Here is a 16,843-nt window from a genome sequence, read left to right as displayed (position 1 = left end):
GTTTTCATAACAACATCTTCCACGCATGCTACTTTATAATATATATATATATATATTTTTTTTTTTGGGTATTGAATACAATAAACGAGGCAGTGTATAATTAAATAAACGTTATAAGGCAAATCTGTCTTAAAATAAACAATGGGTTAAAAAACTATTTTATTTTATTTTTATTCAATTCTTTTTAAAATATTTTAATTACTTTATTTTTCTATTAATTTTATGTTCTGAGAGCTGAATTACTTACATGTCATATACATATTTATACGCATCTCAAAAAATCATTGTTATCTTTGTCATTCTCAAAGAATTCCATGTTTGAAAGTTTCTATTCTGACAAAGCGTTTTAAGTCCGATATCCCGATATTTTTATTGTGTGTGTTTTTATCAGTATGTTATATATAAATATGTATGTACTGGGATATATACGTTTGAGAATGCATCTTTCACGTCGCATACCTTAAGGATAAATGGTGATATCGATTCCAAGCTGATTCAGTTTAGAAATAGCCCCCTCTCAGCGATTTCAAAGTCCCTCAAAATAGAGCTGCCATTTTTATACTTCCTTTTGAATTCCAGTGAACGATGACGGGCTGCACGCACAATTAGTTTTGTCACGGAGTTATGTTTCACTAACTCTTAGTCGATTGGGATTTACTACTTATGTACTATTCTAATTAATTAATATATTTCTTCAAACTTGTGTCCGTATTAATTCAAAAAGGAATTGTATTTATCTTTTACGACATTCTTCTTATTAAATAAAATGAATACACATGATTATATGACTGCAATATCATATTACTATTAAGTAATTACCCTAATAACTAATACACGTTTGTGCCTTTGTAAAATTCGTCAATTCCACCAACGATGCTTACGCTAAGAAAGATAGATTAAAGATGCATTCCTAGATTTATTCAGCCCCCCGAGTTGAGCTTGGTTTCTCTGTTTCTTAAAGCCTTACAAATGTTAGAATCAAAGATTAGAAAGATTTTAATTTTTTCATATACATCATATATTTATTATAAGTACATTATTTGCCTAAATCTAATATATAGATAGTCTATTGGTTGGCTTATTAGACTGCAGATCGCCTTGTCCTGGGTGCGAATATCAATAGCTACCCAAACTTAGAATGTTGCCAGTGTTTTATTCTCGTGCCTCAGAAAACTTAATGTAATACAGGCAGTGTTTGATCGTCCTCCGGTCGTGTCGGATCGCCGTCGCTTCGGATTATGAGAGTAAGGGAATAGAGAATGCGTCTGTGCACAGTTAGTTAGTCCTTGATATCGAACGAAATTCGATCAGGAGACTAAATATGTTAAGTATATTGCTTGTAGATCATAGCCGTTGTAAATATGATAATAATATACTCTTATATTTCTAAAACTGATTCAAATATCGAAGTGTAAACGAAAATTAACATTTCAATAAAAGCACTTAAATTAAAGTTCGTGTAGAAAAGGACAGTGTGACAAATAAACAAAGTTAAAAAAAAATATTTTATCCGTATTCAATCATATAAATAGTCATCGCAACTTTTTTATTAAATATATTTATATTAATTGTGTTGCAGTATTTTAGATATTTTGGAAAATTAAAAATCTCACATACGTTCATTCGTATCTTGTAAGCTTAGAACACACCCGGACTGACAATTTTGTCTCTGACCGTTTTTAAATAACACACACTTAAAAATGACACACAAACAATATTTTGATGTGATGCTCAAAAAAAATTAAATAAATCTTACTTTATTTCTATATTCAAATAGCGAGTTCCGGTGTTTTTATTAACTAGAAGTTTCAGTTAAATAGAAATATTTTTGAAGTCGTAGTTTTATTTGTCGAGTATTTTTAACAAAGTAAAGTTTAAAAATGACTCGTCAATGTGTCACCATTAGGCTAAGGCCTTTTTTTCTTTAAAGAAGATTTGAACTAATTCCACCACGCTGCTGCGATGCCGGTTGGTACACGTGACAGAATTGGCTTCTAGGCTCCAAAACCAGATGCAAAATTTGATCCACACGTACAGTTGAAATTAATTCACCTTGTAAAAAAATAGTCTTCTGTTAATACAATGTCCAAAAAATACATTTATTGGATTAGCCTAATTAAATTAAATATAATCTATTTCGTTGCGAGAATGGAAGGTGTACGTGAAATATGAAATATAAAATTTCCATAAAAATACACTTTATTCAGGATATTAATTCTAATAAAATTAAAACCTTTTTTTAAAATTAATATATCGATTAATTACGTATTGAACATATCGTGAATTAATTATTCATCGAGTTTTTTTTATAGGAAATCTTTTAATAATTTATTTTATTATGTCTAATAATTATTATTAAAAAAATAAGCACACATTTTTTCGAGCGTAATATATTAAACAAGGAAATACTTTCAATAGAAGATAAAAATAATTAATAAAATCATGACTTTTTTTTTTAATTTAATATTTTCATATCCAGGTCTATATTTGAGGTATTTTGATTTTGTCGTTTTAGGGTCTGCCATATTGAATTGATAATAACGTCAAATACATTAAATTTAATTAAATTTGACTATTCTTGATTATATAATATATATTTATAAAAAGCCGAGATGGCCTAGTGGTTGGAACGCGTGAATCTTAACCGATGATCGTGGGTTCAAACCCGGGTAAGCACCACTGAATTTTCATGTGCTTAATTTGTGATTATAATTCATCTCGTGCTTGATGGTGAAGGAAAACATCGTGAGAAAACCTGCATGTGTCTAATTTCATTGAAATTATGTCACATGTGTATTCTACCAACCCGCATTGGAGCAGCGTGGTGGAATAAGCTCTATACCTTCTCCTCAAAAAGGGAGAGGAGGCCTTAGCCCAGCAGTGGGACATTAACAGGCTGTTACTGTTACTGTATTCTTGACTTGAACATTGTCTATTAGTTGTGCTTTATATACCCACTGTTTATTGAAATCTGTTTTATATTTATTATATAATATATACGCCTCCATCCTTGGAAACTAATATGTTATATACCTTGTGCCTGTAATTGAACTAGCTCACTCACTTTTCCAACCGGAACACAATAATACTAAATATTGCTGTTCGACGGTAGAATATGTGATGGGTGGTACCTACCCAGACTTACAAAAATCCCTACCACCATGTGTATTTGAAATAACTGTAAGGATGTGTCGTAATCGTTAATAAGGTTAAGATATAATTTGCGAATGTGTATAATGTTACGAATAATCCCATTACCAGTGATCTATATTTGCGAATGATGTCAATACGAATAATAGGATATTTATTTAATTTAATTAAACAGTTACATTTATTCCTTAGCAGTTTTGAGAAGAGAAAACGGTCAATAATAATTGACTGCGGCTTATTTAACTTCGAATTATTAATTGGAATTATGTAGACTAAATATCAAGTATTAATCGGTAAATGTATGGAGTATACAACAATGCAAATATTATTATGGGAGCAGATATTAGGTAAAAAAAAGTGGCTTATGTCCATTTTTAATGTTCAAGCATACAAAATTCAGTAGTTTAGCCGTGAAAGCGTAACAGATAGATAGACAGAATTACTTTCGCATTTATAATATTAGTATTATTAAACGGGACATTTGGATAATTACTAATGATCACTGGTGGTAGGGCTTTGTCTACTGGTGGTAGGGCTTAGTGCAAGCTCGTCTGGGTAGGTACCACCTACTCATCAGATATTCTACCGCAAAACAGCAGTACTTGGTATTGTTGTGTTCCGGTTTGAAGGGTGAGTGAGCCAGTGTAATTACAGGCACAAGGGACATAAAATCTTAGTTCCCAAGGTTGGTGGCGCATTGGATATGTAAGCGATGGTTGACATTTCTTACAATGCCAATGTCTAAGGGCCTTGGTGACCACTTACCATCAGGTGGTCCATATGCTCGTCCGCCTTCCTATTCTATAAAAAAAACCAGTGGTTACCAGAATGGGGATTATGGAATATATGGACAGGATCTGAGACATTCATATTACCATGCAGTCCGTATACCGTGGTGTCATGTGGGATTACGGCATTAATAGCTTACTATGAATACAGAAAGGAAAGTACTAGCACAGCAACACGAATTTTACATCTGGATTACGATTAGACAAACGGGCGTCTCTACATCGAAATGAGTCGCAAATATAAAAAATAATACTTTAAAGAAACGTTATCGATACAAAATGGCGATATCCGATAAGATTTTGATAGGTACGAATATTATACTTAAGCGATAAAAAGTTATTGTTTTGAGTATAAATGAATTTATTGTTTTATATACTTGTTTTCTACCCGTTTTACACATAAATAAAATATATATAAAACATATATTTCTTAACTAGCACATGTTATAAGAATTGGTTTGGTTGTTAAGTCGAGAGAATACCAGCTTTTACGCTCGCTGGCTAAAGTTTCTTCTGCTGTTAAGGAGTAATGTGAGTTTAATCTACCAGACATTCTCGCTATGGTTGTTACTCTATGTATGTGTGTGTTCATTTATTGCCCAGTGGCGGGACCTATTGTTAATCCAATATAGTTTTAGTTGACGTTTATTCTTTATGATTATGGTAAACGCAGTAAGTGATGCCGCTACGTTATCACGGCTCATTTAATTATCATAAAAATAGTGTGTTTCGAGTTATAATTTTTTGATTTTTTTTGTATCCCAATTTGGGTTTGAACCAAAGACCTCGGTATCTGCAGCCATGTAAGTTAAATTAAATAATAACTAGACCAACTGACTAACTATACGACTGTAAGATGTTATATAACGTTTAAATAATACAGGTATTATTTCGGACATTCTATGTTCCATGTTATGTCAATAAATTTAAAGATTAGAGTTTATGTTATTTTTTTATTTGTTTCGATAGCTCATCAATAATCACAACAACGCAACATTATATGTCCAAGTTTTTGATCTTTCGACCTTTAATAAAAAATTATGACATAATACTATGAATAAGCGATAAAAATAAATATCTTGTACTTGCGATATCTCTGTTTTTGTCAGCAGATTTATATTATATTTTATATCAGAATATGGATATAAAAATATATGTCCGTTTATTGTATGAGATTAATAGACTTCGATACTGTTTGACTGATTACTATAAATGGTACTTATATGTATTCTGCATAGAGGTTATTATATCATCCACTTTGTTGTGAGTCCACCAATTAAAATCCATGGAAACACCACTGAATAATATGCTTTTAAGTACAAATTAGCAAAGCATTCAGTTAATTTAAGGCGAAAGATAATATTATCTATGTAACAGTATAAACAGGAAAGACAAAACATTCCTGTTTGTCGAACGATTATCTTTTTTTATTTGTTATTAATTGACGAGCTTTAATATCATCAAAAAATATAAGACTACAAAAAAATGTTCCAAACATTCTAATTGATTATGAAATTTTTTCATCAAATTTTCCATAATTGTTATGGTCCAATTTCGAGCACTGGACAAATACTCGTAATAGTAATTTCCAGGCTCGAATTAAAGATCCAAGGCCCTTAGGCACTTTGAGCCCTCTTCCATTGCGGTTAAAGTAAAATTATATTATTTTTTGAGTCATTAGGTCGGTGCTTTGTAGGCTTAGACATAAATTTGGGGCTGGTCATTTTGATTGCCAATTACTATTTAACGTTAATGACAGAATACTGATGGCGGCAAGAAAGGAAGGCTTACGAATATAAAATAAAAAAAATATTTATGAATGATGTTTATATTCGCGGCTTGCTATTATGATATTACCGTGCGTTTTGGACACTTGAATATCACGACCTCGCCAACCGGAAGTTGACTAGCGACCTCCGGTGTTGACATGTCTTGATTTAGCGCCCAATATCAAGAGCAGTGTACTTTATGTTAACAGGAAGGCAAATGGCCTAATGGTACACTTGATAATGAGTGATCGCTTCTAGTTATAAATATTGACGTTTTTAATCTACCTGACTTTTCATTTGCTTAAAGAGTCTCTACAGTTCATATCGTGTTCGGCGATATAGGAAAATGTCATGAGGAAAACAGCGTGTATCGGATAAAAATATCTCACATGTATGAGTATCTACCAACTCGCATCAGATCAGCGTGGTGGAAAAGGCTCCAAACCTTCCCTCTGAAAGCAGACGAGGCCTTACTCCAGCAGCCAAAAAAATTTTTGACGATAAATACATTGGGCCACAGTCAACTCACTAATAGAATAAAGCAATACAAACTTTTGCTGTTTGCGATGTATTGTTGGACCGCCAACTAATTCTACACAAACGAGCCTAATAAGGTTTTACCGTACTCTTCAAAATCGAAATATTATTTATTCAATTATGATCATAAAAGGACTTCTAAAACGTCATGTTACAGTATTGAATTAAATGTTATGATAACACCGGTTTGGAATGTAGATTCTACTTTTCCACTGATTTACATACTTTTTCACATTCGCTTAATAATGCATACTATATTATATATAAAAATGTATGTCGTTAGCCTTGTTATTATAGATTTCATTATTATTAAAACTATTATTTTTCAAGTATGCTTTAAAGCACTTCATTTCAAGCATGTCCTTTACCTTTATTGTATATCGGTTCTATTTTAAACTATAAGTACATAATATCAATTTTATACTTTAGCACTAATGTTTTATTAGACAAAATATATTCAAGCGCAAATGAAACAAATACATGTCTGTGTCTAGGTATGCGTGGGCGACGCGTGCGGAACTTAAATACTATCCGTGCCGTTGGATGACCACCGCGCCGCGCGTTGCCGCCCGTAATGATTATAGTAGCCCACTAAACGCACTGTTGACAAAACTCATTATTCTTTTATTTTTTTCAACAATATTTTGATTGATAATTTTTATGAATAGTTCGTAAGACCTTATAAAATGATATATAATTATATATTATAATAAAAAATAAATATTTAGATTCAAATAACTTCGAGTATTTAATAATGATGATATCCGCGTGACAGCTTCCGGCCGCGTCAGCCTTGTTATTAATTAGAATATAAACTATTAATAAGGACTTTTAATATCGTACACAAAATTCAAATTATAAATCACGATTTTGAAACATACATTTTTTGCTAGTATTTTATGTATTATATTAATTTTAACAGGATTGTCTAATATAAATATACGCATATCAATAAAAAATAATAACACAAGCAATCACTATAAAAATACTGTAAAATACAATGTTTATGCATTCAGTACTCAGGTACTTTGACAACGGAAGTTAGCGGAGCGTGGTGTTGCGCAAGCTTTTGTCTTACACGCTCGAATCGTGCGCATGCGTTGCGATTAATATGTACCTGTCGACGTATACGTATACTGGTCTATAGATCTACCACTCTTGAATGTTGTACTAATATTAATGTAATTTAATAAAGTACTGCTGACCGATTTCTGTCACGGTGGCTCAACGGAACTTAACCGACAATGTAGGAAATATTATAATGCAGAAATGCATGAGCAATTATAAGTTAGTCTCTTATGATAAGTTGGAGTATTAATGGCTTTTCATGCTGTCAGTGAAACATGAGAACACAAGCAGAGTTACTCGGCAAAAAAAAATCTCGTTTGGCTTGTCGCAGGAATTGACCTCAGAATCTCGGAATCTGCAATCTTATAACTTAGCCACTAGACTTATCGAGACAGTTTGATCTGTAGAGATTACTTTAAAATATATATCTGTAATATTTCCAAAAAACATATTTGATGAGGAAAAAACAAATGTATCAAAAAGTTAATGACTTATATATTTAATTGTTTACAAAGTTATTGACATAATGACGAGTCATTCAATCCCGGGAAAAATAACAACAATTTACCTCGAATATTATTAATATAAGAATACATTAATTTCTTACTAAAATTTAATAAAAGGAATAGTTATATATATGATAGCTGCCTTGTTAGTCTAGTGGCTTAATGGCTACCGCAGATCCGAAGATCCTGGGTTCAAATCCTATGTCGGGCTAATAAAAAGTTATTGAGTTTTTCTGCCGAAAATGCTCAGTAGCTGCCCGGACTCTGAAAGTTGGAAGTGTGTAATCTCCCGTGCCTCGGAAAGCACGTAAAGTCGTTGGTCCTGCGCCTGAATTGTTTCAGGTCGTGTCGGACTGCCGTCCCATCGGATTATGAGAGTTAGGAAATAAAGAGTGCACCTGTGTTTGCGCACACACTTTTGCCTTATAATATGTCCTGCGCAGTTTGCTAATCTCTCTTGATATTGGCCGGAGTGGTCGAAATCGGTCTGGAGGACTATTGTTATTATTATCATATATAGGATTTTCAGATATTGTTTATTCATGTTCAAACTTTTGAAGGGCTTTCATGAAATTGGTTTATTATCTATGTCTTTTGTCAAATAAATCTGTTCCGTTCTGGCTTTTGTCTATAAGCTGAAAAATTTAGCTGACTTTAGCAGTTTGTCAAAATGTAAATACGTCGAATACATATGATTTTGAAACATTTTTTATTGGGACGCTTTTTAATTAAGCTTAGAAAATTTTACCATCCATAACACGAAACGAATCGTTTATCCAATATAGAACTTAATAACTAGACATGAGTCTTTAGTTTTATAATTCGAATTTTAATAATGTCATACTGACTTTTGGTATGGTTTAATACCATAATTTTATAATTTATGACATAATTAGTTAAAAATAAATTTGATTCAATCGTCATTCCATTTCAAGTTTGAATATTTCTACGTGTAAATGATTCACGGACATTTTTGCAGTGATCGTTTGTAGGTCAGTGTCAAGTATGTTAAAATGATTGCATCTTTAAGTGCTATTCGCTTCATATTTTTTTTTTTTTTTTTTTTTTTTTTTTTTTTTTTTTTCTTTTTTTTTTTTTTTTTTTTTTTTTTTTATAGAATAGGAAGGTGGACGAGCATTTGGGCCACCTGATGGTAAGTGGTCACCAAACGCCCTTAGACATTGGCATTGTAAGAAATGTCAACCATCGCTTATAGCCAATGCGCAACCAACCTTGGGAACTAAGATTTTATGTCCCTTGTGCCTGTAATTACACTGGCTCAGTCACCCTTCAAACCGGAACACAACAATATCAAGTATTGCTATATATATACTTTTCTCATCATATACTTTTCTATGTACTATATGATATTATCTAGTTAAATATGATTATATCGGATATGCCATACAAAGGGTATGAACCAGGATGTGTTCTGCATAGGCATACCTAGGCTGGACCGTTTCAAGCACCTGTTTGCAAATCTCGCTAATATAAACAAACCCATTTCGCGACTCGTTAGCGAATTGCAATTAGTGTCGCTAGCTCTTGGTTCAATGACCTTACAAAGCACCGTGTTTTATGGTGTATACGGTCATTCGTAAATATTAAGTCTGAGTCACGTGACGGGGGAAAATATGTGCATTCCTGATAAATTCCGCACATATGTATGTATGTATATATTAAAAAATATATTTAAAAACAATTAATTTATTTTGTTTTATTTTTTATTTTTTGTTCTTTTAAAAGAAAACTCTCTTTGTAGCGATATGTTAAAAATAGCGTTTAACATTTCTCTCATTTAAAAATAAAATAGAACATTTATATCGGACGGAGTGTGCTATCTATCAAAAAAATGCTAGGCCTACTTGGCTCCTAGCTTAGCATTATGATGAATATAATACATATACATTTATATTTTGATACTCATATACAAATATTTGCCAACCGCTTTCATGGGACTTTTCTTAAAGTTAGTTATTTTTATAAAACATTACTTTCCAATTATAAAAAAAATTTGTTAATGACACAAAATATAAAAACATAATAGCTAAGTTATATATTTACGAATCAAATAGCAGATAGATATATATAGTTATTGGCAAATGTCTTCATAATTAATAGCGCGTACGAATCTGTCGTTTGTTTTTAACTGTCTAGACTGTAGAGGTTTTGATTCTAGGAAATTGGCAATTTAGAAACGACAGATGGGATCAAATACCTACTCTCAAGACCTTCGCGTAGCTGTAAATTGATGATTGTTGAATTTAGAAATCTGATATCAAAAACAATTAAACATTTGAAAGAATCAGATTGAACATTCATTTGCAATAAATAAAAAAAAAAATATTATACCAAAATAATAATTTCACGTAACGAATAAATGCGAATCTGAGTTCATTTGTATGTTTGTTACGGTTTCACGCATTAACTACTCAATCGATTATCATGAGATTTTGCATGCATGTTGTCAGGGGTACAGAAATAACATAGGGTACCTAACCATTCCACACACACGCAGGCGAAGCGGCGTGCATATATTTAACATAACTTGTTAGTATGTGTGCGTCAAATTTCAAATCAATAATTATTTTAGATTTTCTGAATCTATATGCTATCTTTGTATATTTAATGACATATTATATCGACGCGTCAACCAAAAACGGCAACTTTTGGAGACTGTCAAGAAGAGAAAAGTTGCATATCTCGGACACGTGCTTAGGCATGAAAGATATGAACTTTTGCAACTGATTATGATGGGAAAAGTTGCCGGAAGGAGAGCTGTTGGGCGCAGAAAAAAGTCTTGGCTGTGCAACATCCGTGAATGGACGGGAATCGCGAGTGCTGTCGAACTCTTTCGCCTCGCGAAGAACAAGAAGGAGTATTTAAAGCTGACTGCCAACCTTCGCTAGTCGGAGTGGCACTCGAAGAAGAAGATATTATATCGATTTATGTCAACAAGGCTGCGGAGAAAATCGTCTTTATCGATAAGTAGTAATTAACACGAACTTTGTCATTTTATATTTTTATTAACACAAAGATTTATTATGCACTGTTTGTTAAATATTAAATCAGGAATGATTGAGACTAGGCTTCATTCCCATTGACCCCTGTCTTGTCCATTTGTCAATTAGTATATAGTGGTATGATAGTGCTCAGTAAATTTAGCACTAAAATGTGATGGAGACATCGAATCTTTAATTTGCACAGCCTCATTGTTCTTAATTTGTTTGTGCGAATTGGTAATTTCGCCATAGTGAATACGTCTACAAGCTCTTACATTTATTCATTCATACATTTTGTCTTTAAAAATATATTATGATATTTTAATAATGAACATATTTTTAGTATTATATTCTAAAATGTAAGCCAAAATCTATTTAAATCTATTAGTAATTAATATATACATACATATCCGCCTATAATTTTGTCACTAACAGTCCATAAATGTTTCACAGCTGGGCAAAAACCTACTCTTCTTTTAAGGGGAAGGATTGGATTCTCAACCTTGATGATTTTTGTGGATTTTATTGTATATTTGTATCGAATGTATAAGTAATTCAGGTCTTATCTATGATTTTATTGTTTCAGATCCAGTAATGTCCTGTGCCCATTAAGAACACCAGAAAAAATGGCGAGCGCCGGCGCTGTTCTCCTCGAGGCTCGGCCTTTTAGGCCTTTCAAGTCCTCTGAGGAGTACCTCTACGCTATGAAAGAAGACTTGGCAGAATGGCTGACTGTCCTTTACCCTGAACTACGTATTAATGCTGATAATTTCTTGGATAGATTGGACACAGGCGTCGCTTTATGCAGGGTAAGTTTTTTATACTTAAAAATCCCTAAAACATCTATAAAATACAGCATAGTATGTCATGTTACGAAACGAACACAATAAAAACCAAAATAAACTAAAAATTATGAAGGGTTATTTATACTTTTATCTTATATTAGGAGCAGCCAATTGATTTATTAAAAAAAATGTAAGCACACAGTTGTTACAAAATTGCTCAAAGATTATTTAAAAGTACATTTTTATTAATTATTGGAATATTCCATTAGAATTGTGGAGGAATACACTTCTCTTTAAAAATAGATACATTAGGCCAGCAGTGAGACACTGGCTATACTTTACTTTTTAATGTATGGTTTTAGTAAAGAAATATACTGTTTCGGTTTAGGAGTTTATCCCGTTATCCTAATCAAAGCAATCAATTGTAATTTAAGAGATGTTTTCAAAACTTAAAGAAATAGATATTTTTCCACTGCAAAAAGTTTAGCTAAAGTTTTTATTACTTCACAGACTTTTTGCATTTAATGATTATTTAATTTCGCAAGTCACTAATGGATAATCAAAAACACAGCTTTGTTACGGACGAGCAAATTAAGTTAAGGCGACTTCGAAGCATAGCTGATTTGTTTACCGGTACGAATTTTATCGAAGAACTTTGTTCATTCATCTGTTAACTTATTAAATGTAATTTTATGGCGATAAAATTTCTTGTTTCATTTATGTTTCTTATATTTATTCCAATTTGTATCTTAGGTATTAGGTATAAAAAGGTATTTCCCCTTTCAAGGCTTAAGCTTCATACCAAATTTCATCAAAATCGGTTTAGTGGCTTAGCCGTGATAGCGTAACAGACAGACAGACAGAGTAAGAGTTACTTTCGCATTTATAATATAGATCATATAAAATAAATCTTTGATCTCAGATTGGTGAACAATAATTAGCTTTAGTTGCATTCAGGTAAGGGTCTCACCCTTAAAGCCAATGTTTCAGAACGATTTAACATTGTGTGTTAATATTATGTCAAATGTTAGTGTTCACAGATAGCCATTGAATGTGTTTCCCTCGAATTGTACAATGTTGTTTGTTTGTCAAATATTGTTCCGGAAATATTATTGTAGCTAATTTGTAGATATATGATATCTTTCGTATTATCTTATCTGTATTCTTTGTAGTTTTTTTTTGCGACATTAGTAAATATTATCCCTTTCTTAGGTCATACTGACAAGTCACTTAAGACTTAACTAGGTCCAATCATTTGGTTAGCTCGAGTTTATTTTAATAGTAGAATCGTTATAGCGTTCAGTTACAGTAACATAATATATATTTTACATTACAATTAAAAGGAGTAACGATATGGTAACGATCCACTGCTGGACTGAGGTCTGCTCTCCGTTAAAGGAGAGTATTAAGAGCTTATGCCACCATATTCCTCCATTTCTTATTGGCGGAGACTCATATTGAAACAGATATTCAACCAACACTGCCAGTGTGTGTGTTTAGTTAAATTAAGTTTTATGTACTAAATGTCTCCTAATCAGCAACACAAAAACACACTATATAACAAAATAAATAGCACGGCTGTTCATATTTTTGTTTTAATTTCAATATCGCAACAAATATTGTATATTCAAATAACACATACGAAATATAATATTTTAATGAATGAATGATATTAATTGTTAGTTTCCTCACGTACGTGTTCAACAAGGGACAATGAAATGTACTAAACTTTGTCCCATTGACGTCAGTTATACTGACGTATCTTGGTTCAGTGGTCAGTTTGTGGTAACGCTTAGTACATATTAAATACAGTTCTTCCTTCCTAAAAATTACCCCAATTTCCTACTCTTCGTTGATGGTTATACGTTAGAAGCCTTTACGCAAACGTTAAAAACAATCATACAAAGTCTCAACTCAATATATGCATAAACGAATATAATCCGAAGAAAACCGAACATTTATGTGTACATAAAAAAACCTAAGCTATTTACTAGCTTTTTAATTATATAGTGTTGCTTTTTTACTTAATCAGTACTGTTGAATTATATTATTATCAATAACGAATTAGATATTAGTACTGTTATGAATATCTTAGACAAATAATTGTGACCTCATTCGCTGTCTTCCGATTTGTTTGTGCAGAAATTATGGGGACAAATTAGATAGGTATACGAAAATGACATAGAAATAGTATAGTCATGAGTATGACGTCTTTATTAGTTATTGGCTGAAAGTTTCATGGTTTAATTCCCCGGGCCAATAAAAAAAGGCATCGGATATTTCGAGAAATTATCAGTAACCGCCAAAAGGTCAGAAAAAAGACATTTATAAAATATCTTATAGCTTGCAATAACATTCATAGCTGCAACGTCATAACGAAGTATTTGGTTTCATTTATTGTTCCTTTCGTTACGGCATTGCTTAATCATCAAAATATGTTAATGTTTTGATAGCATGTATCTTAATTGATACTGTTATCAAAAACTATTTCATTGGCCTCTGGCCACGATAAAACGATATTCTACACACTAAAGAAAACGAGCATTCGTACGTTATTAATAAATACAATTATATTGATAACACCTCAAGGAAATTTGTTATCGAATTGTGTTACTATATAGAATGATGAATTAATAATTAAGGAACAAGAGTACATATATATTATTTCACAGACTACATGACGTCAAATGATATCAAAATATATCTACTCGTAAAGATGGCGGACGATAAAACGAAATAGCAGAGTTTGATTCTTTGCAATTATAAAATACAAAATGTCATCGATGAGTTTTGTTGCAATAATTAATGAAGTGGTACAACGTAATGACGTGGTTTAACAATAGGCAATTAGCCGTAAAAATACGATTAAACCTAAAACCCAAATATAATCTATAAAATATATATTTATAGTGTGTTCAAAATATGAAATAAATTTAATATTCCATTTATATTTATAACAATTATTAGGGCAGTCAGTATGAGCCGCTAGTATAGTTATACAAGTAACTAGTACATATCAATGAATATTTATATACCATTTGAATATATCGTCCGATTTCGCAACGTCCCGTGACATTTTATTAAACGTCTGTCAGATTATCAAGCGTTTGTTTGTCAACCACTTCTTGGAGTATTGCTCAAACGCATTACTATTCGGAATATAATCGCAATTTCGTAAACGAGGAATGCGTAGTGATAACTGTTAAAAGGTCACGCGTTCTTATTTATTTATTCTAAGTATTTCTAAATTTAAATACAATAATTATACGGTAATTGTAGGAATCACATCATTTATAGGCTTTTGTATTAGTGGGATTTGATTGTAATTGTAAATTTGGACACATTCATGTTATAACGTTCTACGTAGTTTGCTTATGTTTTAAAAATGTTATAAGGGAAAAAATATATTTTAAGGGATTTCTTCTAATTGTTATATTATATGTATTTATTCAGACAAATGTAATTTAATACGGTATTAACACATTATATTTTTTTTTGTGGAAACACATTGCAAATTTTCATATAATTTTTTTTATTTAATGTACCCGAAAGAAATATTGTGGCAAATTAAACGGAATGTAATAGATATACCGACACAAAATTTAATGTATATGGAGAAAATCTTTTGCATTATTTTGTTTATAAACCTGAATATTTTCGATTGCTACCAAAATTTTCACCTAATTCAATATTAAAAAAAATATTATCTATAACTTATTATTAATATTATATATGCGGAAGTGACTTTGTTTATTAGTTTGTTTTTTTACGCTTTCACGTTTTAACTACTCAACAGCGTACACACCATCAGGTATACAGTAAAGGACATGAGTACCTATCATTCCCCCCTTCACACACGGGTGAAGCCGCAAACGGAAACTACAAAATACATTACACTGTTATACGAGTAGATATCATAAAACCTTCGCCATTCCTAATAAAACCATATACATGTTTTCTACAAAAATACTTAAAGTACTATCTTTCTAGTCATATCCTATAAAGATAACCCAGTGTCGAATGAGTGAAGTTCGGAGTGAATGAGTAAATAGCGTGGGCGTGCGCATGCGTCAACTTCTGAAAACCAAATGAATCATGTTAATGAACTACTTTTAACTGATTACATTTTTATAAAAACAAAGGAAGATACTTAATTTGTGACTGTTTATATTTATATATGATGACTATGTTTTAGTTTGTATATACTTATAAGGCTGAAGATTTTGTTCGTTTATTTGTCTCTTATTGTGTTAAATATGTTTACTATTTATATATAGGCAAAGACATGCCTTTCAGTATTTCCCATTTTTGTCCTGTCTGTCTATCGTTTTGTTTCAAAGCTATTGACGAGCCTTGTGTTATTAATAAAAATAAAAAGAAATAGAATAGAAACAAAACGATTCCCTATGCGTATTTATATACTGATTTTATTAGGTACAAGTTAAGCTAATATAAAGCGTGTGGCTTGCGACCTTTGCGTATGGAAGGCACAACATGCACTTCATTTGTTTAGCACTTACTGTTTAGTACAGTGCTGATGAAAACTGACAAATTTGACTTCCGCGTTGGCTAGCTAGATGAGATCATAGGGCAGATCTTACACTGCTAATCGTTCTGTAAAGTTGTTATTAATGCCTGCGTTTAAGTTTCTCGCATAGTACCATCAACCATACATACCCTTCTGGGTAGGTACCACCTACTCATCAGATATTATATTGCAAAACAGCAGTACTTGTTATTGTTCTGTTCCGGTTTGAAGAGTGAGCGAGCCAGTGCTGTTACAGGCACAAGGGACATAACATCTTAGTTCCCAAGGTTGGTGGCGCATTGGCGATGTAAGCGGTGGTTAACATTTTTTACAATGCCAATGCCTATGGGCGTTGATGATCATTTATCATCAGGTGGCCATATGCTCGCCAACCTATACTCTAAAAAAATCATGGTAGCGTTGCACTTGCATTTGATTTTATTTTACCAGAATTGCTAAGCTACTTAAAGATTTACGTGTTTTTAGAAATGTTGTCTGAATAGAGCAAACGTGATGTGTCTCATATTGAGATTCATTCTTGATGCTTTTGTGAAACTGATATTGAGTTCTAAAGAGGAAACTCACGACGAAAACGATTTTTTTCAAATCATGTAAATTCAGTAAAGCCGAGATGGCCTAATGGTTAGAACGCGAGAATCTTAAACGATGATCGTGGGTTCAAACTCGGGCAAGCACCACTGAATTTTCAT

General features: G+C 32.0%; 1 protein-coding gene across 3 annotated transcripts in view; it reads left to right on the top strand.

Moving 5' to 3' along the window:
• Nucleotides 1-16,843, top strand: part of LOC126775213 (GAS2-like protein pickled eggs) — a 124,898-nt gene that overhangs the window by 51,537 nt on the left and 56,518 nt on the right. For all 3 annotated transcript variants that reach the window (XM_050496999.1, XM_050496998.1, XM_050497000.1), the window contains one exon: nt 11,407-11,629. In XM_050496999.1, coding sequence (XP_050352956.1) covers nt 11,407-11,629 — 223 coding nt within the window. The remainder of the gene's footprint in view (nt 1-11,406; nt 11,630-16,843) is intronic.

This window comes from Nymphalis io, chromosome 18 (genome assembly GCF_905147045.1).
Source record: "Nymphalis io chromosome 18, ilAglIoxx1.1, whole genome shotgun sequence".
Taxonomy (NCBI): Eukaryota; Metazoa; Arthropoda; class Insecta; order Lepidoptera; family Nymphalidae; genus Nymphalis; species Nymphalis io.
The sequence above is the reverse complement of the archived record's forward strand: the minus strand, read 5'-3'. Positions and strand labels throughout refer to the sequence as shown.